This window comes from Hypanus sabinus, chromosome X1 (assembly GCF_030144855.1).
Source record: "Hypanus sabinus isolate sHypSab1 chromosome X1, sHypSab1.hap1, whole genome shotgun sequence".
Classification (NCBI taxonomy): domain Eukaryota; kingdom Metazoa; phylum Chordata; class Chondrichthyes; order Myliobatiformes; family Dasyatidae; genus Hypanus; species Hypanus sabinus.
In genome coordinates this window covers 30583915-30611822 of record NC_082738.1, presented here as the reverse complement: position 1 = coordinate 30611822, position 27908 = coordinate 30583915, and the positions used below count along the sequence as shown (strand labels likewise).

At 48.0% G+C, this 27908-nt stretch overlaps 1 protein-coding gene across 1 annotated transcript in view; it reads right to left on the bottom strand.

Annotated features, from left to right (window-relative positions):
• Positions 1–24182, bottom strand: part of senp1 (SUMO specific peptidase 1) — a 28990-nt gene extending 4808 nt beyond the window's left edge. The window contains exons 1-16 of the mRNA XM_059956205.1: positions 23960–24182; positions 22814–22866; positions 20000–20181; positions 19620–19695; positions 18597–18735; positions 18013–18157; positions 17358–17473; positions 13279–13493; positions 12722–12785; positions 12335–12373; positions 11973–12057; positions 7023–7223; positions 6623–6754; positions 4464–4667; positions 3937–4016; positions 2042–2126 (exon numbers count right to left, since the gene is read on the bottom strand). Coding sequence (XP_059812188.1) covers positions 2042–2126; positions 3937–4016; positions 4464–4667; positions 6623–6754; positions 7023–7223; positions 11973–12057; positions 12335–12373; positions 12722–12785; positions 13279–13493; positions 17358–17473; positions 18013–18157; positions 18597–18735; positions 19620–19695; positions 20000–20181; positions 22814–22866; positions 23960–24114 — 1971 coding nt within the window. The 5' untranslated portion in view covers positions 24115–24182. The remainder of the gene's footprint in view (positions 1–2041; positions 2127–3936; positions 4017–4463; positions 4668–6622; positions 6755–7022; positions 7224–11972; positions 12058–12334; positions 12374–12721; positions 12786–13278; positions 13494–17357; positions 17474–18012; positions 18158–18596; positions 18736–19619; positions 19696–19999; positions 20182–22813; positions 22867–23959) is intronic.
• Between the last annotated feature and the right edge of the window lie 3726 nt (positions 24183–27908).

The window sequence follows — 27908 nt, the reverse complement described above, 5'->3', positions numbered from 1 at the left end:
TTGCATTGAAATAAATGTAGGTTAAACCAGCAGTCTTTCCTCTTGCTATCCCTTTTGACAACTAAATTTGCTCTTACTGGCTAGAGTACAGGTGTCCCCCGTTTTTCAAACGTTCGCTTTACAACACCTCGCTGTTACGAAAGACCTACATTAGTTACCTGTTTTCGCTAACAGAAGGTGTTTTCACTGTTATGAAAAAAGGCAGTGCGCGCCCTGAGCAGCCAAGCTCCTCCTCGGAACTGCATTCTAGCCACCATTGCTTAAAACTCGTGCCTGTGAGCATCTGTGCTTTATGTCGATTTAGTTTCTGCATCCGTTAGCAAGATGAGTTCCAAGGTATTGGAAAAGCCTAAAAGAGCGCATAAGGGTGTTACACTTAGCGTAAAACTAGACATAATTAAGTGTTTTAATCGTGGTGAACGAAGTAATTACGAAGTGAGTTTGGCTTGTGGAAGTTGACGAAGGTGATGTTGAAGAGGTTTTGGCATCCCATGACCAACTGACAGATGAAGAGCTGATGCAATTGGAAGAGGAAAGGATAACAATTGAAACTGAAAGCAGTAGTGAACGCAGAAGAAAGTGAAGTTGTCCAGGATCTGAACGTGAAGCATTTGCGTGAGATTTTCGCTGCGATTGACAACACTACAATGATTGCAGAAGACTATGACTTTAATTTTGAAAGGGTACGTAGCTTTAGGGCATATTTGCAGGATGGCTTGAGTGCTTACAAAGAACTGTATGATAGAAAAATGCACGAGGCTAAGCAGCCAAGCATACTATTGCTTTTCAAGCCTTCCACATCAGCCACAGCAGACGACAAAACTCGACCTTCAATATCGAGGCAGGCAGACATGGAAGGTGACCTGCCTGCCCTGATGGAAACAGACAACGATGAGATGACACCCCAGTCTCCCACCACCCCAACCTCCGACAACTCAGCCTAACACACTATCATCAGTGTGCTCACTGTCTTCCCAATTCCAGTAAGTGAAACTGCACTGCACATACATTATTTCTACTTTATATAGGCTGTGTATTTGGTATGATTTGGCAGCTTCATAGCTTATAGGTTACTGGAAAGAGTGCTTCTGCTGAGAGCCCTTGCGCCAAGCGTTTCTGCCGAGAGCCCTTGCGCCAAGCGTTTCTGCCGAGAGCCCTTGCGCCAAGCGTTTCTGCCGAGAGCCCTTGCGCCGAGTGTGCTGCCGAGAGCCCTTGCGCCGAGTGTGCTGCCGAGCGCGCTCAGTTTTTGCGTGAGGTTTTTGCTACAGTGGGCAGTGCTGCAACGATTGCAGAAAAGTATTCCTACTTTATATAGGCTGTGTATTTACCTGATCATTCTTGCTTTTACTATATATTACTATTAAGTTTCGGTTTTATGTGTTATTTGGCATGATTTGGTAGGTTAATTTTTGGGTCTGCGAATGGTCACAAATTTTTCCCATATAAATAAATGGTAATTGCTTCTTCACTTTACGACATTCCGGCTTACGAACCACTTCATAAGAACGCTCTACCTTCGAATAGCGGGGGGAATCCTGTATTATACATTGAACAACAAAAATTAAAGCACAGTACAGGCCCTTTGGCACTTACACTACAATGGACTTGTGTATTTTTGTTCTAATCGTGTTCCTTTTTGTAAACACTGTGTATAATTTATGTTTAAGTGGTGTATATATGAGCTGCCAGAAACAGTAGTTGAACATAGAACATCGAACAGGACACCACAGTACAGCCCCCTCGGCCACAATGTTGTGCCAACCTTTTAATCTACTCCAACACTTCCCTCTTACATAGCCCTCCGTTTTTCTATCATCTATGTGCCTATTTAAAAGTCACTTAAATGCCCCTAACTACTACCACCACCACCCCAGAACACCCTCCCCAAGTGCCTCTCAGGACCATTCTCCCTCCCGTCACCCTCTCCTACCTTCTCTCTCACTCCGCTCCCACTACACCTCTTGACCGACTCCCCAACCCTCCCCATGACCACTCTCCCCCCCCCACACACTGCTTCACTCCTCCCTTCCTGCCCACCCACCTGGCTGCGTTTACTGCCCAGGACCCAACCACTGACGTCGAACTCCACCTTCTTCTTATCCAGACTCTCCTCCTTCAGGTAACGACTGTGGGGAGATGAGAGGAAGGGGTGTCATGTGCAGATTAAACCCCACCCATAGCACCCTAACCCCGCCGTACCAAGACTCTGCCCACCATGAAAGCCCACCCCCACAATTCCCAAAAGGAAAAGGCTGTCTTCAATGACCCCCATCTCTAACCCTCAGAGACACCACCTTGCTAGCCCTGCCCAGGAAAATCAGTGGACCTACTGTGGCCCGTGCTTTCTCCAGACCCACCAACTTCAGCCCATGGCCCTTCTGTTGCCTGATCTGATCCATTCCCCAAAACTGCCCTTGCCCCAAAGCAACGCATCTTTTCAAGACCCCGCCCAAAGTCCAGCCACACTTCTTCAGTAGTCGCACGCCTATCATTATCCCTCCCCTTCCCTAACCCATCCCCCTGCATCTTTGGCTGCACCCCATCTCTAACCACTCCCCTGCCTGAGCCGAGCTCCACCCGTTCCTACCTTGACACTGCTCCACCATTACTGTAAGATACAGGTGCAGGATAACGCAATTGGGAGAAATATATATAATTCACAACCACCGACAATGAGTTGCGATTTCATTTCAAGAGGCTGGTCTGATATGATGATGTTATTACGTAAACTGTTTTTAGCGAGCTTTTGTGGTGTAGGTTTTGGAGTTCAATATACATAAAACGCCTCACTTAATTTTATTTGCAGAAACCTACATTGGTGACACCAAAACTCTAGGACGATTCCAGAGTTATTGAATATGCCGGTCAACACAGTCGCTTTCAAACTGCCAGAGCTTTGGGATCAAAATGCCATTGCTTGGTTCATACAAATGGGAGGCCCAGTTCGCTTTATGAGAAATCTCCGCCGACAACACCAAACATTTCTATGTAGTTGTGTCGCTCAGTAATTCCACAGCTCCACCCCTCAAATTCAACTCCTTTTCTTCCATTCCTACCTCCATCATGGTCCCTCTTGACCTACACCCTGCCTCATTTATTTTTGTCTGCCAGGATGCACACCAACATCCCCTCAGGCCCCCTTACAATGGGCCGTTCCCCATTTTGGAACGGGGTGAAAAGCCTCATCATAGATAAGAGGGGTAAACCTGAATGTATTTTGGTAGATCATCTTAAACCAGCCCAACAAGATTTGGAGTACTCTGCTTCCATGCTGCTAACATCATAACAGGATCATGAGCATGTCAACCCACCTCTGGATGAGCTAGAGGCACCTGCGGTTCCTCCACCCATGGAACACAGGAACAGGGTCGGGTGGCTCATGCGAGCTGCAGGTACTGACAATGCCAGTTAGAGAATTCTAGGGGGTAGGGGGGAGGGCCTGTGTAGGGTAACATAATTGGGAGAAATGTACATATATCACAACCACCGACATTGAGTTGGGGTTTTGCATTAAGAGGCTGGTCTGATATGATGTTGTTATTACATAAAATGCTTTCAGTGCACTTTTGTGGTGTAGGTTTTGGAGTTCATTAAAATATGTTACAGCTTTCATTAAACATAAAACGCCTCACTTTGTTTTATTTGTGGAAACTGACGCAGGCACTGCCCATCTCTAGCGAATTTCACCCATTGCCCAGCTCACTTCCCTGAATATACTCCTCTCCATTCCCCACCCTAGCCCTATCCCTCACCTTAACTTAGCTCCTCCCACATCCCTATCCGTTGCCCAACCTTTCACCCCCACCCTGACTGGTCCCAACCCTGATTCTAATCTTTTCCTCCCTCTCTTCATAACCTGGCCCCACACCCCAGTCCTGGTCCTGTCTCCAATTCCTCCCTGACAATGATCCTGCAACCTCCCATCCCAAGACTTACAGCAATAGTCTGCAGGCCTCGTCGTTGCTCCCTCCCATGGAGTCGTAGTAGAAAATGCTCTTCTTCCTGAAGTCCACCACCTGGTCAACAGGCAGCAGCAGGTCAGCATACATACTTATATACTCTAGGGATAGTAGGGAAGAGCAGAAGGCCATCTACATCCTGTTACAATGGGGTGGGGATATTGGGAGAGGGAGGGGTAGGATTGGGGGTCAAGGGGGATGTTTGGGTGTTGTACTGCAGAAGAGGGGCAGGATTGAGGCTGGGGGAGGAGTAGGGCAAGTCCTTAACAGCCTGTCATACTGAGGATGGGGAAGGGGGAAGCATTTGATTGGAGGGGGGTGGAAGAGGGGAGGAGAGCAGGTGCTGGAGAGCATGGGTTAAGACCGGGGGGAGGGGTGGCTTGTGAGGTGGTGAAGGGCAGACACTGATAGTCAGGCAACAGTGTAGGGCAAGAATCTAATGGAGGGAGCAGGGAAGGATGGCAGTCTTACAAGTGGAGAATTGTACACAAGTTAGACACTCACAGCCAGGCACCAGTGCACACCTAGGTGAACTGGGATTAGCAGCACATCCATGGCGAAGACATCGACCCTCTTGGTCCAGCGCTTCACAGCGGTGTAACCATCACTCTTCAGCTTGGGGAAGAAGAAGGTGTTGAAGGCATGGAGCGAGGGCAGTGAGGGTGAGAGGCTGCGTTCCACCAACAGGTTCATGTAGAAGTTAATCACCTACCCGGGGATAGAGGTTAGAGACAGAATCAGATGCAGAGCTTGCAGACAATTATTTCCTACAAGGTGAAACCTAACATTGTGGTGACCCACTTTCCAGCACACTCAAACTGGCTCACAAAATGGTGCCACACTTTCTTCACCAGCAAGGGGAAAAGCCCGCACGTGGGAAGGGACTGTGAATATGCACCCCCTACAGTTTTCCTGCCTGGGGAGGGCGGAAACGGGAAGGCTTAAAAGCGAGGCTGCGAAGTTTCAATAAATCTTTCACGCAACTGCAACCCACTGTCTGCGTGTTGTTATTTCAGCGCTGTGTGTAGCACACCACTACAGCATCATGAATGGCTGTGATGGTCACTTCCAGATGAGCTCAACGTCTATTATGCATGCTTTGCACATCTGTGTGAATCTTTGTAGCATCTGGTGACCCTGTGATCTCTGTCTCAGAAAGCAATGTCAGAATATCTTTCAAGAAGGTGAACCTTCACTAGGTCTCAGGCCCTGATGGTGCACCTGGTAGGGTTCTGAAAACTTGTGTCAACCAACTGGTGGGAGTATCTCCAATCTCACATCACTGCAGTTGGAAGTTCCCACCCACTTCAAAATGAGATCAATCATACCAAAATGAGCAGGGTGAGCTACCTCAACATCTACTGTGATGAAGTGCTTTGAGAGGTTGTTCATGGCTAGAATTAATTGCTGCCCAATCAAGGACCTGGATCCGCTGCAATTTGCCTATTGCCACAATAGGTCTACAGCAGATGCAATCTCACTGGCTCTCCTCTCAGCCTTCGATCACCTGGACAAGAGTAATACCTATGTCAGGCTGTGGTTTATTGACAGCAGATCAGTGTTCAACACAATCATACATTCATTTCTAATCAACAAGCCCTAAAACCTGGGCAAGTGCAACTGGGTCCTTGACTTCCTCACTGGGAGACCACAGATTGTGTGGATTAGAAATAACATCTCCTCCTCACTGACAATCAATACTGGTGCACCTCAAAGACATATGCTCAGCCCAGTGCTCTATTCTATCCACACCCATGACTGTGTGGCTAGGCGCAGCTCAAATGCCATCTATATATTTGCCCAACGACACGACTATTGTAGCAGTATTTCAGATGGTGACAAGGAGGCGTACAGCAGTGAGGTATATCAACTGGTTGAGTGGTGTCACAGTCATAACCTTGCACTCAACATCAGTAAGACCAAGGAATTGATTATGGATTTCAGGAAGGTGAAGTTAAGGGAACATACACCAGTCCTCATTGGGAAATCACCAGTGAAAAGGGTGAGCAGTTTTGTTCCTGGGTGTCAACATCTCCAAGGACCTATCCTGGGCCCAACATATTGATACAATTACAAAGACACAACAGCAGCTATATTTCACTGGGAGTTTGAGGAGAACTGGCATGTCACCAAAGACACACGCACGCTTCTACAGATGTACTAGATGCATGACTATCTGTTATGGAGGGGGCAATACACAGGATTTGAAAAGGCTGCACAGTCGTAAACTCAGCCAGCTCCATCATGGGCACTAGCCTCCTCACCATCGAGGACATCTTCAAAAGGCGATGCCTCAAAAGGGTATCATTCATCATTAAGGACGCCCATCACCCCCAGGACATGCTGTCTTCTCGTTGTCACCATCGGGGGGAAGGTACAGCAACCTGAAGAAAAACTCAACGTTTCAAGAACGTTTCCACTCCATCAGATTTCCAAATGGTCACCAGCTCATTATTTTTCCTTTTCTTTTTGCACTATATATTTAATTTACTTATATTCAAATACACTTACTGTAACTTAGTTTGTATTAACATGTAGTGCAATGCACTGCTGCCGCAAAACAAATTAATATACCAGTGATATTACACCTGATTCTGATTACATAAAAAATGCACCCACACTCGCCACCTCTCCCTCTCCCACAGCGCAGCGGGTAGAATTACCTCGTCGTTGAGCCAGTTGAGGTGGTTGAGGGTCTGTATGTCCTTGCGGGTGATGGTGAGACGGAAGGCTTCGCTCAGTACCTCATCAGCATTCCCTGGCTGGAAAGCTCGGTCAACCTCCTCCTGCATCTCCTGCCGACTCGTGCAGAGTTACAGAGGCAGAGTGAGACGGAACCGGAGAGAGTGAACTGGGGGGAGGGGCCGGAGTGAGATAGAGAGACGGAGAGAGGAGGGGGGGAGAGAGGGCGAGAGAGACAGAGAGAAGTGGGCAGCATGGGGGGGGGGGGTGGATGTGATGAAACATTGCGCAGGGAGCTTCACACTGCATCACATCCAGGGCGTGATTGATGGGACAGTTTGAAGGGAGCTTCACCGTGTCTGATGGGATGCCATCTCATACCTCTGTGAGCTGTGGAAGCTGCTCCTCCTCCTCCTCCTCCTCTTTCTCCTCCTCCTGCTCCTCTTCTGCCCTGACTACACGTTCCTCATGCTCCAGCTCCCGGTGAGATATATCGGCAATAGGCACCTCCTCCACTAGAGGCACGGTCAGTCGGAGCTGACTAGGAAACCTGGCTGTGAGCGTCTCACTCTCTTGCAACCTCTGCAGGACAGGCATAGGCGGGTCAGTTACACACAGCACAGCATCCACACAACCCAGGGAACCAAGCTAAACCAATCCCCCTCAGCCTGTAAACTATCCACACCTCCATTCCCTCTCAGTCTGAAAGAAGCGAATCAGTTGTACACTGGAACTGTCCGCAACTGTAATGGGGGGAGAGAGAAAGTTGGGAAGGGGGGGGTCACACCAGGAGTACTACAATCACTTCTCATCACCCCATTACAAGAGTGCAGAACAGGTACATCAGGATTCTGCCTAGATTAGAGAGCATGAACTATGGGGAAACATTGAACAAACTTTGCTCTGTAGTGGGAGAGGCTGAGTGGAAACCTGAGAGAGCTTTATATGATGGTGAAGGCATAGAGAGACAGCCAGTATCTTTCTTCCCAATGGTCATCCAACTATAGGAAGGATGGGATTGAGATGGAGATTCAGAAAGATGCTGCTGGGACTGGACGGCTTGAGTTATAAGGAGAGACTCGACAGGCTGGGACTGTTTTCCCTACAGAGTGAGGCCAAGGGGTGAACTAACAAAAGTTTATAGAGCCATGTGATGTGTAGATAAGGAGGCTAGTCATAAGTCTTTTTTCCCCCTCTGAGTGGGGGGGGGGGGGTCCAAAACTGGAGAGCAGAGGTTTAAGGTGAGGGAACAGATTTAAAAGGAACATGTGGGGCAACATTTTTACCCAGAGGGTAGTGGCTGTATGGAATGAGCTTCCAGAGGAAGTAGTTGAAGTAGTTGAGGCAGGAACGTTAACACTAAAGGATACTTCAGGTACATGAATAGGAAAGATTTAGAAGGATATGGGTCATATGTGGGCAAATAAGACTAACTTGGGTGGGACCTTGGTCAGCATGCAGCAGTTGGGCCAGTTATCACCCAGATAGCCTGGAGAACAGATGTCGAAAGGACATCAAAAGGAGAATCCAGTATCCGGGGGCAGAGCCTCAGTGTGAAGGGACAACCCTTTAGACCTGGGACAAGGAGGATTTTCTTCAGCCAGAGGGTGGTGGAAGTTGAGTCACTATGTTGAAGGCAGAGATGGATAGGTTCTTAATTAGTGAAGAGGTTAAAGGTGACAGGGAGACAACAGGAAAACAAGAAACAGTCCATCCCATTGCATTTCAAATCAGTCAAGGACTTCAACCATGCTTATTTGAAGAAAACATCAGCAGATAACCTGTAGCACCAGAGGGCCCATCACACTAAACTACTGTTATACTAAAGAATGCCTTCAGTGCCATGCCCAGACTACATTTCAGTGAATTGGATCATTTGGCTGCCCTTCTCCTACCTGTATACAGGCAGAGGCTAAAGAGCAAAGCTCCAGAGAGTAGAACAACAAAGAGATGGTCACAGGAGACAGAGGAGCAGTATGGGATTACTTCAAGTCAGTGGACTGGGCCTTGTTCAAGGAGTCATATGTGGATCTGAATACTCCATTGATGTCACGGACTTCATAAAAACAGTTGTAGATGAGTGTGTCCCACAAAGTCATCCAGTCTTTCCCTACCAGAAGCCCTGGACGAACCATGAGATCTGCAATCTGCGAAGAGCCAGATCAGAGTTCACCAGGGAAATTACAAGAAATGTAGGTGTGATCTCTGGAAAGCCATTCATGAGCAAAATGGCAATTCCAGACTAAACTTGAATCAAAACAAAGGATGCTTGACAGTTGTGGCAGGGCTTGAATACCATCACCTCTCAAAGTTAAATCAAGCGACAGAGGAGACAGCAGAGTTTTGCTTCCAGAAGAGCCCAATGCCTTCTATGCTCACTTTGACTGTCAAAACCATGGAGGAACCATCATGAACTCCTGCAGTCCCCAATGATCCTGTGATTTCGGTCTCTGAGGCTGACATGCAAGCAACCTTCAGGTGGGTGAACCCACGAAAAGCATGCGGCCCTGACAGGATACCTGGCCAAGTACTAAAGACCTGTGCTGATCAACTGGCTGGAGTGTTCACTGAGATCTTTAACCTCTCACTTCATCCAGTAGCACTTACACCCACAGTGATGAAATGTTTTGAGAGGTTGGTGATCAAACATATCAACTTCTGCTGAAAAGTGACTTGGATCTGCTCCAGTTTGCCTACCGGAGCAACAGGTCCACAGCACATGGCATCTCATTGGCTCTTCACTCAACCATGGAACATCTGGACAGCAAAGATGTCATAAGGACCCTCTTTATCGACTATTGAGATTCAATACTATTATCTCCTCAAAACTAATCAATAAACTTCAAGATCTTGGCTTCAATACCTCCTTGTGCAATTGGATCCTTGATTTCCTCACTTGCATATCCCAGTCAGTTTGGATTGGCAACATCTCCATCAGCACAGGTGCACCACAAACAAGACTGTGCTTAGCCTCTGGCTGTACTCACTTTACAGTTATGACTATGTGGCCAAACACAACTCCAATGCCATATTTAAGTTTGCTAGCAACACCACTGTCATAGCCAGAATCAAAGGTGGTGACGGATCAGCATATAGGAAGAAGATTAAAAATCTGGCTGAGTGATGTCATAACAGTAACCTCTTACTCAATGTCAGGAAGACCAAAGAGCTGATTATTGACTTCAGAAGGAAACCAGAGGTTCATGATCCAGTCCTCATTGGGGGATCAGAGGTAGAGAGGGTCAGCAACTTTGAATTCCTGTGTTATCCTATCAAGAGACCAGTCCTAGGCCCAGCACTTAAGTGCAACTACAAAGTAAGTGCAGTAGCACCTCTACTTCCTGAGGAGATCCAGCATGACATCTAAAACTTTGACAAATATATTGTGGAGAATATACTGACTGGCTGCATCACATCCTGGTATGAAAACGTCAATGCCCTCCCCACCATTGAGCACATCTACACTAAGCTTTGTTGCAAGAAAGAAGCATCCATTATAAAGGTCTCCCACCACCCAGGTCATACTCTCTCTGCTGCTGCCATCAGGAAGGTGGTACAGGTGCCTCAGGTTCCACAGCACCAGTTATTACCCTTCAAACATCAGGTTCTTGAACCAAAGGGGCTAACTTCACTTGGCCATCATTGAAATGTCCCCACAACCTATGGACTCACTTTCAAGGACTCTTCATCTCATGTTCTCCATATTTATTGCTTATTTGTTAGTATTATTTTTGCATTTGCATTGTTTGTCATCTTTTGCACACTGGTTGAATGCCCAAGTTTATGGGGTCTTTCATTGATTCTATAGTGGTTATTATTCTATTTTGGAATTATTGAGTATGTCCGCAAGAAATTGAATCTCAGGGTTGCATATGGTGACATGTACAAATTTACTTTAAACATTGAATATATCAGTTATGGGGGGGGGGGGAAGAAAACAGAATGGGCTAAGTGACCCAATTCTGCTTCAATATCTTAATCTTATCTGGGTCGGCATGAACGCGGCAGGCCAAAGGGCATTGTTCTGTGTTGTCTATTGTAACAGTGTTGATATACAGCAGGATCCTGGTACTTCCTGAAAGTGGTCACGAAGGTTGAAAGGGTAGTAAAGAAACTATCCTTGCCTTTATAAGTTGAGGCATTGAGTTCAAGAGTCAGAAGTTATGGTGCAGATCATACCTTCCACAGAAAAGATCCCAATGATCCACAAATCTGAAACCCTGCCTACTGCACCAATTCTTACAGGAAGAATGTGGAGGCTTTGGTGAGGGTGCAGAAGAGGTTCACTAAAATGCTGCCTGGATTACAGGTATGAGTGATAAGAAGAGATTGGCTAAACCTGGGTTGTTTTCTCTGGAGCGGCAGAGGCTGAGTGGACACGTGATAGAGCTTCATAAGATTATAAGGCATTGATTGCATCAACAGCAGGTATCTTTTTCCAAGGGTCAAAAAGTCTAATACTACATTGTACAGTTGGTATCTTTCTCCCCCAGGATGGATATGTCTAATTCCAGAGGGCATGCATTTAAGGTGAGAAGGGGGTAAGTTTAAAGGAGATGTGAGGGGCATTATTTTTAACACAGAGGGTGGAGGGTGCATGGATGTGCAGGGAATGGAGACCTTGCGCCCTCTCCTGCCTCAATCACTTGACCTTCCCAATATTCATCCAGCTCCACCCCCAACACATCCAATGTTCTGGCTCCACCCCCACTAGAGAATTCCACAGATACCCCTCCCTCAGAGAGATAAATGTTCTTACGCACCTCACTATTAACTGACCTCCCTCCCTCTCCAGCCTTACAACTGTGTCCCCTCACACGAGGCTCTCCCATATCTCCACATCTCTCCTCTCACATTCCCTCAGGGTTATCCTAAATTCTACAGGATACAGACACAAACTGTCCAGCCTCTCCCAGTGGGATAACCTCGGATCCCAGGAATTGCATATACTCGCTGGAGTTTGGAAGAATGAGGGAGAATCTTACTGAAATGTATCAAATATTGAAAGGCCAAGATAGAGTATACGTGGAGAGGATATTTCCAGTAGTGGAGGAGGGGGAGTCCAGGACCAGAAGATACAGCCTCAGAATTAGAAGGATGTCCCTTTAGAATGGCCTAATTTTGCTTCTACGTCTCATGTTCTTATGGATTATCTTGGCGAATCCCTGCAAGAGCTGAGATGTTGAATAAGGTCACCCCTCCTTCACTCAACTCCATTGGATTCAGATTCAAACCATCCAAATCCTCTCGACAAGACAAGCCCATTATCCTTCGTTTTCCCTGGAGTCTTGGGAGGGGAGGTGGTGTGGAGGAGACAGGGGAGGGGTATACCTGCTGTCGGAGGCGATCTGCCAGGGCTTCCTGCTCCTCGATGCGTCTCCGTCTTTCCCTGGCCCGGGAATCGTACATACTGGTGCTGGAGGAGGGAAAATTCGGGGGCGGGGCGGTGAGTGGGGAGAGGAGAGAAAGGGGCAGGAAGATGGAGGAGAGGGAAGGTAGAAGAGCAGGAAGGAGACTAGATAAGTCATTGAAATGCATCCAGAAATCCAAAGTTCCCATCCCTCTCCACCCTGGGTAAGCAGAGTAGGTACAGACGACTACTACTCGGGGGGGGGGGGGAGAATCATGGTGATGGAAAATGGGGTGACTGGCAGCAATACCTCCCCACATGTGAGGTGCAAGGTGAGACTCACAGTTCCCGAATCCAAAGCACAGCATCAAACTTCGGCATCCTGTGGAGACAGAGGGAAGCAGTGTGTGAGTATGACAGAATGAGAGAGACAAACAGAGAAGAAACGGGATTGGGTAGGGAAACACCATCACACACTCCCAGGGTCAGATACAGAGTGAATTTCCTTCCACACTGTCCCATCACACACTCCCAGGGTCGGACACAGAGTGAATGTCCTCCACACCGTCCCATCACACACTCCCGGGGTCAGACGCAGAGCGCACCTCCCTGCACATTGATGTATCACACACCTACCACACTCATTTAGGACAGTAACACTCAGCACACGTAATCTAATCAATGTCACAAGAACATTTTGCTGCTGGAGAGAGCCAAGAGAAATATTTACCTCTCACTCTCGCGCTTTGGAGCTTCCTTCACCTTCACTACAATCACAGACTCAGTGTCCGAACCTGCATGGAGATCAGAGCGTTGGCATCATACGTAGGCATGCCGAGCATCGTATCATATCAGAGCTGTAATGGAACACTCTCCACTTGCCTGGGTAGTGTTAGACCATACATTCCACATCAGCCCCTCCTAAACCCCCCCCCCCCCCAACACTCCCACCTGGAGAGGGCAGAGAGAACGGGTGAGCATTAACTCTCCATCCCTCCATCCTTGTGACCCCTCCCACTCCCGTACACCCCTCATCTCTGTAACCCCTTCCCACCCCTCAATCCCCCGTCTCAGGAAAACCCTCCCACCTCTGTAATCCTCCGTGTGTGACCCCCTCCCTCCCTTCCAGTCTTTCCCCTTCACCCTCCCATCTCTGTGACATCCCTCCCTACCGTTCACCACTCACCATATCTGTCACCCCCTCCCCACATCGCTTCCCAACACCGTGACACCCTCCCTCTCCTACAACTTCTCTCAGCCTTTGTGAACACCTCCCTGCAACATTACCTGTGGACACAGTGTCTGTTGCTGGGGTCTCCTCCATCAGCACTGGGCTGGCACTGAAACGGGTCTCAGACACGTCGGGGCTTCCAGAGGGTGGCTCAGCCCATGACAAATGACAAGGTGGAAGCTCAGCAGTGCGGCACTCCCTTGTCCTGCGACTCTCCTCCAAAAGTGGCACCTTTGGAGAGCCTCGCTCCCTGGGACTCAGGAACCCCGGTCTGGAGATTGGGGGTGGGAAAAAGGCAGTGTGAGGACCCAGTTAGAGGGAGAGGACAGCAGGCGGGATGGGCTTTTGACTGTTTCAAATACAAGAGTTTGAACAATGTTTGAAAGAGTTTGGTAAGGCCCACTTTTCTGGATGATCTAAGTAAGTATTTTGCATCAGTCTTCACTGTGGAAGACACTAGCAGATTGCCAGAAATGTGAGAGTCTCAGGGGGCAGAAGGTGCTTGGGGATCTGAAAAGTCCAAAAGGTAATTAAGTCACCTGGACTAGATGGACTACACCTCTGGGTACTGACAGAGGTAGCTGAAGAGATTGTGGAGGCTTTAGTAATGATCTTTTAAGAATCAATAGATTCTGGAATGGTTCCTGAGGACTGAAAAATTGCAAATGTCACTCCACTCTTTAAGAAGGGAGGGAGGCAGAAGAAAGGAAATTATAGAACAGTTAACCTGACCTCAGTGGCTGGAAACATATTGGAGTCTATTATTAAGGATGAGGTTTCAGGATACTTGAAGGCACATGATAAAATAGGCCAAAGTTAGCATGATTTCCTTAAGGGAAAATCTTGTCTGACAGATCTATTGGAATTCTTTTGAGAAAATAACAGACAGGATAGACAAAGGAGAGCCAGTGTTTACTTGGATTTTTATAAGGCCTTTGACAAGGTGCCACACGAGGCTATTTGACAAGATAAGAGCCCCTGGTATTACAGGAAAGACACCAGCATGGATAGAAGATTGGCGGGCTGGCAAGAGGCAAAGACTGAGAATAAAGGGGGTCTCAGACAAGGGTCGGTGTTGGGACTGCTTCTTTTCACATTATATGCCAATGATTTGTCTATGCCAGAAATTCCAGGCTATCGGGGGCAGAAGTGAGTATAGTTGCTATTGCTAAAGAGAAACTGAAAGATCTGAAGGTAGATAAGTCACTTGGACTAGGTGGACTATATCCTAGGGTTCTGAGAGGTTGTGGAGACATTAGTAGTGATCTTTCAAAAATCACAAGATTCTGGAATGGTTTCAGAGGACTAGAAAAATTGCAAATGTCCCTCCACTCTTTAAGAAGGGAGAAAGGCAAAGAACAGGAAATTATAGGCTAGTCAGCCTGATTTCAGTGGTGGGCAAGGTATTAGAGCCCATTATTAAGGATGAGATTGCAGGGTAATTGGAGACAATTGATAAAACAGACTACAGATTCCTTAACTTGGAAATCTTGCCAGACAAATCCGTTACAATTCTTTGAGGAAATAAAAGGCAGGATAGACGAAGGAATGTCAGTGGAGAGCCAGTGTCTAGTGGTGTTCCAAAGCAGCTGGTGTTGGGACCGCTTCTTTTCATATGATATGTTAATGATCTGGATGACGGAATTGATGGCTCTGTGGACAAGTTTGCGGGTAATATGAAGATAGGTGGAGGAGCAGGTAGTGTTGAGGAATCAGAGTCTACAGATTAGGAGAATCGGCAAAGAAGGGGCAGATGGAATACAGTGTAGGTACTGTATGGTCATTCACTTTGGTAGAAGGAATAAAAGCATAGACTATTTTCTAAATGAAGAGTGAATTCAGAAATTGGAGGTGCAAAGGAACTTAAGTGTTCTTGTGCAGGATTCCCTAAAGGTTAATTTGCAGGTTGAGTCAATAGTAAGGAAGACAAATGCAATGTTAGCATTCACTTTGTGAGGACTAGAATATAAAAGCAAGGATATAATACTGACATTTTATAAGTTGTTGGTCGGACCTCAGAGAGGCCTTCCATTGATCACTTAACCATGGACATTGAGTCCTAGATGTCTACGTAATCGATAGGCAGTACATTATAGGGAGCAACCTGCTGTCCATGCAGCAGGCTCCTCCTCTCCACGCAGGTGATGAATCTGAAGAAATGACAGAGACCGAAACAGTCTAACACCAGCAACGTCACAGGAGTTGTCAGTCAGCGTTGAACCCAACATAGGACTGTCTTAGGGACTCAGCTCCAAACTTTCACTCGAGTTCTATTCCCAAAGCGTTTCCCATGAGTACGTATACGAGGCAGTGGAGGTTTGAGATCGATTTTTCTTCCACGGCTGACGAGCCCCCTCTGCCTGAAGTGACTGGTTTTAAGGTGGCAGCAGCATAACTTTGCCCCTTCTTCTGTCAGTAGGAACTGTTCCACCGGGTTTAGCAGCTAAGCCGCATGAGAAGACCAGGAGCTGGATTTGGTTCTCAGAAGCTATTTAAGACGCATGCATTGGGAGCAGTCACAGTCTTTCCCCCCAGGATTGAGGTTGAGGGCTCAGGTTTAAGATAAGAGGGAAGAGATCTAATAGGAACTTGGGCAACATTTTTCACGTGGAGGGAGGGAGCATATGAAACAAGCCATCAGGGAAGTGGTTGGGACTGGTACAATAACAACTTGCCAAATGTGTTGCCAAGAGAGCTAGTCCCATCTGCTCACATGTGGCCCATTGCCTTCTAAACCTCTCCTAACCATGTACTTATCCAGATAGCTTTTTAAGCATTGCTAACATGCCTGCCTCAACTGTTTCTGGCAGCTTGTTGCAAATACATACCACCCTCTGTATGAAGAAGCTACTTCTGATGTCCCTTTGCCTTTAAGGAGACTGATACTGGGATTGGAATTGGTTTACCATTATCGCATGTACAGAAATACAATGAAAAGCTGGTCTTCCATTCAGATCAGATCATTACACAGTGCATTGAGGTAGAACAAGGTAAAACAATAACCGAATGCAGAATAAAGTGTCACAGTTACAGAGAAAGTGCAGTGTAGGCGGACAATAAGGTACAAGGTCATAACAAGGTAGATTGTGAGGTCAAGAGTCCATCTTATTGTACTAGGGGACCATTCAATAATCTGATAACAACAGGATAAAGCTGTCCTTGAGGCTGGTGACACGTGCTTTCAGGCTTTTGTATTTTCTGCCCAATGGGAGGGGAAAGTAGAGAGAATGGCCAGTGAGGGTGGGGTCTTTGATTATGCTCACTACTTTACTGACCAGTGTGAACTATAGGCAGAGTCCATGGAGGGGAGGCTGGTTTCCTTGATGTGGAGATGTTCCCTCTTGTGTTCCCCTTGAACATTTCATCTTTTACCTTCAATCCATGACCAGTTCTAGTTTCACCTAACTTCAGGAGAAAAAACCTGCTTGCATTTACATACCTATACCTCTCATAATTTTGTACAGCTCAATAAGATCACCCTTCATTCACCTGTGCAACAGGAAATAAAGTCCTAACCTATTCAAACTTTCCCTATATCTCAGGTGCTCAAGTCCAAGCAACATCCTTGTCAATTTTCTCTGCACTCTTTCAATCTTTCCTGTAGGTAGTGACCAGATCTGGACACAATGCTCCATATTAGGTCTCATCAACATCTTGTACAACTTCATCATAACATCCCAATTCCTGCACCCAATACTTTGATTTATAAAGGCCAGAGTGTCATCAGCTCTCTAGACAATACTATCCACTAGCCATCCAGAGGTTGTAAATCTAAGGGATGTTTTTGCCACAGAGGACAGTAGAGATCAAGTTATTTTGCGTGTTTAAGGCAGAAATAGATAAGTTCTTGACCTGCGAAGTTGTTAAGAGGAAACGGCAGGAGGATGGGGTTGGAGGGAAAAAAATGCAAAACAGAACAGCCTCAACAGGCTAAAGGGCCTAATTCTGCTCCTGAATTGTGTGTCCTCCCGCATCCCACAGCGAATTTACATGTGATTTCTAACAAAAGACATCTCAGCAAGGAGCACAGAGGTGGACCAAGGATCAGGGAGCAATAGGGTGCCCAGTGATGTGGAGAGAGATGTCTCTCTTGAGGGGGAAGGGGGAGGAGGTGTGGGATGTCACAAGTACTCACAGCTCACGGTGGGACAGTGGGCTGGAGAAGGGCATGGTCCGCAACTTGTTGGTGTGCTGAGAGGCCACCATTTCCAGCAGCTGCCTGTAGATTTCCTTCTCCTCCTGGCGAATACTCTGGAGAGGAGAGAATTGACACCAGGTCTGGCTCAGTAATATTTACACCCCTCCCCTCCATCAGTCCCATCCTCTTCCCCCACTTCACTCTCCTGTCTGCAACTTCTTCACCTCCTTTTCCTCACGCCTTCCTCCTTCTCCCTTCATTTCACCATTCCATCTTCTCTGCAGTTAAGCCTCTGACAAGCCCTCCCTCTCCTCCTCTTGCCTCAACCCCATCCTCTGGGCATACCAACCCTCCCTCCTCCTGCCATACCTTCCCTACTTGAAAGATTCCTCTCTGCCCCTTCCCACCTTGTCCTTAACCTTCAAAAATTCTTCCTCCTCTCCTACCCCAACTCACTCCCCACCTTCCTCTACCCATGTACCTCCCATTCTTCACACCCTCCTCTCTCACCATCCTCTCTTCCCTCCCTGCCCCACCTTCTCAGCCTCTTGTGTACATGAACCTCCCTCATTCACTCACCCTCCCCCGTCCCCATCTCCTCTCCACCTCCATTCCTGTTCCGCCCCTCCCATAACCCATTCTCCCCCATTACCTCCTCAACTGTAGAGAAGAACTTCCTGCCGGTCCGTGCATGGCTCCTGCTTGCTGGTCTCTCCGGGACTCCCCGACTGCTGAAGGTCTTGGTGTACATCGGCACAAACTGGGACAGTCCAGGCCCATGGGAGGGGCTGGGGGTTCTTCAACAGAGAGGTCAACAGACACAGACAGAGATATTGAATGGGACTACTGCAACCCCTCCCCTTCATTAACCATTCATTCCCTCAGTTCCATATAAACCACCCTCCTCCCTCCTCTCCATATGTGCACCCCCATTCTCTTTGCTTGTACTCCCTACACCCCACCCCCGTACACCCTCCAACCAACACCAGCTCCCCATACACAGCACCTACTCCACCTTTCGAATGCCCTCTCCCCAACATCACCTCCCACTACTCTCCACTCACACCACCACCTCTCAATCCTCACACCCACCCCTTCCTAGCAGCCCCACCATCCTCGCCTCCCCCCCCCACATCAGCACCATCACACACCTCCTATTCTCCTATTCTCTACTCCCAAGACAAACCCCTAGGCCCAGGGTGGCGGGAGGAGGAGTGGAGCCTGTTTGCCCCATACCTGGGCAACGCCAGCCGATTCTTCGAGCGTCCATTCACCGGGTGTGGCTCCCAAGTGCTGTGGGGGAGCCTGTTCATCAGCCCCAACTCGTCCCTGTAATCAAACATTGCCTCCTCCCTGGGCAGCAGCTGGCAGCAGTCTGGGAGATGCGGAATAGAGCAGGAGAGGCAGAGGCGAGGAGTGGGGGGGGGGGGTGAGAGTGGTGGTGAGGGTAGAGTGGGGGGGCATGAGACGGGTGGGGGGGCATGAGACGGATGGGGGAGTGGTGGAGGGACAGCATGAGAGAGGGGAGGGGGTAAGAGAGAAGGGATGAATAATACAGAGAGCGATGCAGATAGAGAGAGCAACACAGGGGGAGATGGAGTCAAACAGCGCAGAAACAGACATTCAGATTACCGAGTCCATGCTGACGCCTTTCACTGACTCTGTCCTCCAGCACTCACTCAAATATCTAGTGGTCCGAATACCACCCAAGGAGAGGTCAAATATTCCCATTCGGACCCCTTCCTCTGTGCTCTCAGACACCTCTGTGACTCTAACTCCTGCCCACTTCCCTGGCATTCCATTCTAAATACCTTCCCCTCTTCGAAAATCTCCTCCCTCTCTCCTCTTGGTTTAGATACACCCCTATCCTGTGGAAGGTTTCAGACTACCCAACTCAATCTCCTTGGGTCTGTGTCCATAGATCACTCAAAGCTGAAGGCATCCATTGTATTGGCCTTCAATATTCAGGAGATTGAATTTAAGAGTCATGAGGTAACATTGTAGTTCTATACGACTGGTTAGACCACAACATCATGGGCCGAAGGGCTCATACTGTGCTATCTTCAATTCCCCTGAACTCACCAACCCAGCCTCTCCCCACCTCCCCCGTGGCCAAGCTCTGTCCCACAGCACCAACACCCTGGGGATTCTTTTCTTGCCCTCTCCCCCCACTGCCTTGTCTCACCAAGTACAACCTATGATATAAACACCACATCCTCCCCTCCCCCCAACAAATTGGGCAGGTCTCTTACTACTCACCTGGTTTGACCAGAGGGATCCAAACTGGTTCTCTGGACTGGCAGATACAGGGATCACCCAGCGAGCTTGAGAAGGCCTGGTTTGTGGGGGGTGGGGAAGAAAAAGAGATGTGCCAGAAGTGGGGTATATGGTGAGCATGAGGAGATGGGGGAGGAGGAAGTTAGTGTGGGGTCTTCCTCCCCACCTTCATCCCTCCAACCTACTCTTCACCCTCACCCCTTCTTCCCTTCCCTCACCCTCTACTCTCATCCCCCTTCCCTCCTTCCGTCTCTCCACCCTCATCCCACCTTCCCTCCCTCCCCCTCTCCACAGTCATCCCCCCTTCCCTCCTCATTCTAAGTCCTTCACCTCCAGCACCCCTGGACAGGTAGGTGACTAACCTGGGTAGGGGCGAGTGCATGCCGGGACCTGCGGCGAGGAGTGCCAGATGGAGAGGGAGGGGGGGTGGATGGGGCAGGCAGGTCACTCGGTGAGGGACTCCCACTCTTCAGCCACCTCAGCACCAGGCTGGGGGTGTTCCAGGCCTCCAATGCCCTGTTCTTCACTGCCTCCACCAACTCGCCTGGGGTGGGGTAGGGCACAGGAAGGGACAGAGAAGTAGCAATGTCATTATCAACCAACACAGGACCCGAACTCCCTTTCTTGTCCCATCTGCCTCTCTCCTGCCACCACCCCCAAGTAGGCACAGACACTATTTGAACCCTTCAGCCCTGCTACTCCTCTCCCTACCATTGCTGTGACTCCCTCCATTCTTTAAGACCGGAAGATACTGAAGCAGAATCAGGCCCAGTGACTTGGCCTCTACCACCTTCTGTGGCAACAAATCCATAGATTCACCACCCTCTGGCTAAAGAGATTCCTCTTTGTCCCAGGTCCAAAGGGACATCCCTTCAATCTGAAGCCATGAATTCAAATCTTAAGACTCTCTGATAGAGGCATCCTTTCCACATCCGCTCTTTTCAGACCTTTCAATATCCAAGAGGTTTCAATAAGGTTCACTCCTCCCACATCTTTCTGAACCCCATCATGTACAGTCCCAGAGATATCAAACGTTCCTCATACATTAATCCCAGAACTGTTCTGGTGAATCTCCTCTGGACTCTCTCCAATAACAACAGATCCTTCCTCAGATACGGGGCCCAAAACTGCTCACTATACTCCAAATGCAGTCATCCATAACCCACCACCCTCCTGCCTCAACTACATCCACAGACTCTGCCCCTCCAACATAAGAGGGAGAAAGTTCAAAAGATCCTCTACCTTCCCAAAGCAATCATTTCCACCCATCCTTCATCTTCATCTAAAACACATTTAGTCCCCATAGTTCGAAACTATCCCACATGACACATCCCTCCACAATCCCACTCTGTGGAAATCTCCAGCATCCCCTTCCAGCTCACTCTCCCTAAACCTCAGGGGATACAAGTACCCCCTTTCCTCATGAAAGGACCCACCCATTCTAAGAGCGGATCCGGTAAACCTTCTCCAAACTCCCAACACATCAACATTCATCCCTCAGAGGGGGTTTCCACTGTCCACACCACCCCACACAAATGGAACACAACTTCCAATTGTTTAGGGCAGAATCAGGCCCAACTGCTCCATGCCTGGCCCTGGTACACTGCATAATCTGAAATCTCAGATCCAAGCACAGCCCTCAGTCCTTCTCTATTACTAAGTCAAAAGTCATAAGACATAGAATATTACAACACAGTACAGATCCTTCAGCCCACAATGTTGTGGCAAACTTTTAACCTACTCCAAGTTCAATCTAACCCTTTCCTCCTATATTGCCTTCCATTACATCTTTTATCCACGTGGCTATCTAAAAGTCTCCTTAATGTCCCTAATGTATCAGCCTTTACCACCACCCAACAGCACATTCCATGCAACCACCACTTAGTGTAAAAAAAAATCTACCTCTGACATCTCCCCTATACTTTCCCCCAATTGCCTTAATATTAAGACCCCTGGTATTAGCCATTTCTGCCCAGAGAAAAAGGTGCTGTCTGTCTACTCTTTCTCTGCCCCTCACCATCTTGTACACCTTTATCAAGTCACCTCTCATCCTCCGTCACTCCAAAGAGAAAAGCCCTAGTTTCACTCAGCCTATCCCGATAAGTCATGCTCTCTAATCCAAGCAGCATCCTGGTAAATCTCTTCACCTTCTCTAAATCGTCCACATCCTTCCTGCAATGAGGTGATGAGAACTGAACAATATTCCAAGTGTGGGATCACCAGGGTTTTTTGGAGCTGCAACATTACCTCACAGCTCTTGAACTCAATCTCCTGACTAATGAAGACCAACACACCATACAGCTTCTTAACAACCCTGTTAACTTACACAGCAACTTTGAGGGATCTATGGATGTGGACCCCCAGATCCACTGTTCCTCCACAATGCTGAACTCTGCCTTCAAATTCAACCTTCCAAAGTGAATCACTTCACACTTCTCTGGATTGAACTCCATCTGCCACTTCTCAGCCCAGCTCTGGCAACCTACAACCTTCTCCACTATCTACAACTACACCAACCTTCACGTCATCTGCAAATATACTAACCAGCTTTCCACTTCCTCACCCAAGTCATTTATAAAAAAAAATCTCTAACAGCGGGGGTCCCAGAACAGATCCCAGCAGAACATCACTGGTCACCACCCTCTGCCTTCTGTGGACAAGCCAATTCTGAATCCACACAGCCAAGTTTCTCTAGATCCTATGCCTTCAGATCTTCTGAATGAGTCTGTCATGGGGAACCTTATCAAACACCTTAATGAAATCCATATACACCATATCCATTGCTCTTCATCAATTTGTTTGGGATGGTAAGACACAGGAGCAGTATTAGGCCATTCCATCATGGCTGATTTATTATCCCTCTCAACTCCATTCTCCTGCCTTCTCCCTGCAACCTTTGACACCCTGACTGACCAAGAACCTATCAACCTCCACTTTAAATGTACTCAATGACTTGTCCTCCATAACCATCTGTGCAATGAATTCCACAGATCCACCAACCTCTGGCTAAAGAGATCCTTCCCTCAACAAAGACAGCAACAGTGTTCATAACACTCCAAGCATGGTCTGTGCTAACAGCTCCCTCCTTCACAATCGGATCCCCTTGCAACTAGATGTTCAGCTCAGTGTAGACCCATCTCTTCACTGTGTGACTCATCCTTCCCCGCAGGACATACCCACTTTAAGTCGCTTCCACGGTCTTCCATCCTGTTCCTCTGAGCTCTGTGTACTGGAATGAGAGAGGAAGGAGGGCCTGTGTGAATGCTGACATTTATAAACAAAATACATTTTGTTGTTTCCCCCACAGTAAACCCGTGCAGCCCATCAACCCATGCTGACCATGACAAGAATGATCCCAGGGATGAAGGGTTGAAAAGGTTAACATGCGAGGAGCATTTGATGGCTCTGGCCCTGTACTCACTGGAGCTTAGAAGAATGGAGGGGGGGTCTTATTGAAACCTAATGAATATTGAAAGGCCTGGATAGAGTGGACGTGGAGAAGATGTTTCCTATAGTGGTGGAGCCTAGGACTAGAGCGCACAGACTCAGAATAGAGGGATGTCCATTTAGAACAGAGATGAGGAAGAATTTCTGCAGCTAGGAGGCAGTGAATCTGTGGAATCCAGCTGTGGAGGTAAAGTCATTGGGTGTATTTACAGCAGAAGTTGATTGGTTCATGTTTAGTCTGTGTATCAAAGGTTACAGAGAGAAGGCAGGAGAATGAGGTTGCGGAGGACAACAGAATGATGGAGTAGATTCAATAGGCCAAGTAGCCTAATTTGCTCAAATGTTCTTATGGACTCTCTAATGACCTCAGTCACTGAGAATACCTTGGAGATTTAAGGAATGGAGTAATGGAAATAAGTCATGGTCTGATTGAATAGGACTGTATAATCCAGAGGGGATGAAGAGTCTCCACATGATTCTAGCAGACTCCAGTCCATTACTGATCCTCATACCTTGACCCATGCCCATTGCTGTCTTTCTCCACACAATTCCCCCCGCCAGTACTCTCCGGACCCCATGCTGTCTTTGTTCTCTAGCCCCACATTCCCTATTGATAATCTACCGAACGTTAGGCAACCACGTAACCCAACCCTTGACCCCTTGCCTATCCTCCCACCCCTGATCCCAACCTCAACCCCTGATCTCTTGTCCACCTGACTCTAACCTCAATCCCTAACCCCTTGGAGAACACTCACACACCGGGCGCACCAACCAACCCCTGCCCCTTCACAACCCCTTACCTAAACTCCTGTCCACTCTTGACCCCAAATTCAACCCATAACCTCCAGAATCCAACCCTGACCTTTGCCCTTTACCTCAGTCGCGGCCTCTTCCTGCCGGTACGGCCCACGCCTCCGCTACCAACTCCTGGATCAGTTTCAGGTTCTCCCCCAGCCTTCGGATCGGGTTCCCGGGTCTCTGGGCTACCTAGCAGAAACCGCCACACAGCCGAACGCACTCGCTTCAACATCTCGACAAACCGCCGCCCATTCAAACGTGAAGATGGCGGCCGTCCGTCTGCCCGCGCTGATTGGCCATCGCTCAGACCCGCCTCCCCGCCCACCACTTCCCGCCTTACAATTGGCGGAACAGTTTGCGTCACCGCCCTCCTACACTACGATTGGCTGCATCAATGGAGGGGTGGGAAACAGGTGGAGGAGTTCCTGCCTTGGGCTGTGCTGAAGGAGTCGGAGGGCACACACAACGATTAGTCGGATCCTCTGATAGACGACACCCCTTTTCTCCCCCGTTCCGATCGCCAGTCCGAATTGGTCTGATGTTCAGTTCCCTATTTTTTCATTGGTCAATTTCGTCACAGGATCTGATTGGATAATAATTCTGGCTCTGTCTTTTGATTGGCTGTCGTACTCACAATCCATCCTTTGATTAGCTGCTTCCGTGGACCATTCCCGTCACCCTTCCTACCCTGACCTTTCAACCTCAGACGGCGGCTAGCCATTCGGAGCCGATTGGTCGTCCACACGGCTGGCGGCAATGCGCATGCTCTGAGGATGCCTAGCGCATTCACTGGCTGTTGTATCACGGAGTATGCGCAGAGTCGACAGATTTTCCTCTGAGACAGTAGTGCTATCGCAGCTTCTTGGACGAGATGGCAATTACCCTGAGGAAAATCACATTAGTTATCCACTCTATATCCGCTTGTCTCTAAGGACAATGAGTGATGATGATCATCATCATTATCACAAGCCTGGGTGGAAGGAATGGAATCCTGAGATGCCCAGTCATCAAGATCCCCCTCTCTGCCTCCCCAGTCTAGTCCAAAGGAAAGCTTATGAAGTTATACGTTTGGCACCATCTTGGCTGCAGGAGCTGCTAGAAGGTTGTTCAATGAGGTCCAACCCCCTTAGGGGCTCCACTCCGCATTTGCTGTCTGGCTTTATTCCTGAGGCTGCCAACAAGGGAGTGGGGCTATTTACCCAGAGCTGGAGATCTGGTTCATGAGCACCAGGGTGTATCTGTGTTTACGTGTGCAGGGGTCAAACCTCCTCAATGTCCTGTGGTCTCCTCAGCCTGAGTCAGAAAGTTTCTGTGTGTCGCCAGTGAGGAGGCACAACATGAGGCTTGCTCTTGGAGAAGCAATGTACTTGGTAGGGAGAGACTCACAAATTCTGCTCTCCTTTTTGTGAGACTGCTAGCCAGTATATGGTGGTTGAAAGTGAGAGTGACAATCACTACCCACTATACTGGCACACTAGATGCATCACAACAACCATTTTGTCACCATACTCTTCTCCCTAGATCCTAACCCTAATCCCATTCTACTCTATCTACACCTCTCGTAACCTTTTAAACCTCGATCAGGCCTCCCCTCGGTCTCCGCTGCTTCAGAGAAAACAACCCAAGTTTGTCCACCCTCTCCTTATAGCACATGCCCTCTAATCCAGGCAGCATCCTGGTGAACCTCTTCAGTAAAGCCTCTTCAAAACCCCCACACCCTTTCTGTAATGGGGTACCCAAAATATGTCATTTGACCAGAGTTTTATGCAGCAGTAAAATTACTTTCCGATGCTTAAACCTTAACGGATGAAGGCAAGTGTGCTGTACGCCTTCTTTACCGCCCTATCAACCTGTGTAGACACTTCCAGGGAGCTATGGACTTGGAACCCAATGCTCCCAAGGGTCTTGCCATTAACCCCATTGGTTCCCACCCTTGTCCCAATGATGTGCTGAATTAATACTCCCCTAATGTGTAGGTGAGGGTTAGGATCTGGGGGGAGGATATTGCTATCAAAATTAGTTTATTATTGTCAGATGTACTGAGATACAGTGAAAATTTGTCTCCCATACTGTCCATACAGATCAGATCATTACACAGTGTATTGAGGTAGAACAAGATAAAGTAATAACAGAATGCAGAATAAAGTGTAACAGTTACAGAGAAGATGCCATACAATCTTGCAACAGCAGGGTGGAAGCTGTCCTTGAGCCTGGTGATACATGCTTTCAGGCTTTTGTATCTTCTGTCTGACGGGAGAGGATAGAAGAGTGAATGTACTGGGTGGGTAGGGTCTTTGATTCCGCTAGCTGCTTTACTGAGGCAGCAAGAATTGTAGACAGGGTCCATGGAGGGGAGGCTGGTTTCCCACACAATACACCAAGTGAGGCCTGGCTAAGGTTTTATATAGCTGCAATGTTATTTCCTGGGCATTAACACCTTGCTAGACCTGACCTGGGCCCAGCACAGATATGCAATCATAAAGAAACTGTGTCAGCATCTTTACATTTTTAGGAGGTTCGGATTGCCACGGAACACTCTAACAAACTTCTATAAATTTACTGTTAGAAGAATCCTGGCTGGTTGCATCGCATTGGTATGGCAACTTGAATGTGCAGGAATGTAAGAAGTTCAAAGTAAATTTATTATCAGAGTACATATATCTTACCATATACTATCTCGAGATTCATTTTCTGGCAGATATTTACAGGAAAATGTGCAAACAAAGACAAATAAAGAAATAATATTGAGCACACAAGTTGTAAAGAGACCTTGAAAGTGAGTCTGTGGGTGATAGACTCCGTTTGGACTGTGGTGAGTGAAGTTATCCAGGCTGGTTCAGAGCCTGATGATTTCAGGGTGAAAACTGTTCCTGAACCTGGTGGAACTTCCTGCCCAATAATAGTAGCAAGAAGAGAGCATGGCCTGGATGGTGGGGTCCTTGGTAATTGTGCTCAGTGGTGGGGGAGGGCTTTGCCTATGATTGACTGGCCTTTATCCACCACTCTCCTGTCCCTGGGTTTTCGTGTTTCCATACCAGGCTGTGATACAACCAGTTAGGACACTCTCCACTGTGTATGGAAGTTTGTCAAAGTTTTTGATGACATGCTGAGTGTACACAAGCTTCTAAGAAAACTGAGGCATTGCCATGTGTTCTGTGATGGCACTTGTGAGCTGATCCCAGTCTAATGCTCAGAAATTTAAAAGTTACTGACTCTCTCTACATCCAATCCCCAAGTAAGGACTGGCTAATGAACCTCCAGCTTCTTCCTCCTACAGCTGATATTTTACAGCTGCATAAAACTCTGGTCAAACCACACTTGAAGTATTGGATACAGTTCTGGTTGCCCCATTACAGGAAAGGTGTAGGGGCTTTGGAGAAAGTGCAGAAGAGATTAGAGGGTATGAGCCTTCAGGAGTGGTTGGACTAACCATGATTGTTTTCTCTAGAGCATTGGAGGCTGAGGGGAGATCTGATAGAGGTTTATAAGATTATAAAAGGCATAGATAGAGCAGACAGTCAGTATTTTTCTCCCACGCAACAGGGTATCAGAAACAAGAGGGGGTCAGTTTGAGGTGAGAGGGAGAAGGTTCAAAGGGGATCTGAGGGGTAAGTTTCCCCATATGGAGAATGGGTGATATCTGGAAGTTGCTGCTAGAAGAAAAGGGAGTGGAATCAAGGACACTTACTGTGTTTGAGGGGTATTTAGACAGAAACTTAGGCAGGGGGTAGAAGGACAGAGTCCAAATGGGATTGATGTGAAGGACTATTTGCTCCCTGCGCCCTATATTTACCCTATAATCAGACTGTTTATCCCCTGCACCTGTATTTTCCACAGGTACACACTATATTTACCCTTGCACCCAGGTATTTGCCCCAGGTACACCATTTACCCCTAGAGCAATACACTTACCCTGCAATCAGACTGTTTACCCCTGCACCCCTATATACCTCGGGTTCACCTAGCATTTACCCCTGCTTCCAGTATTTACACCGTGTCCACTCTCCGCCCTTGCTCTGACACCGC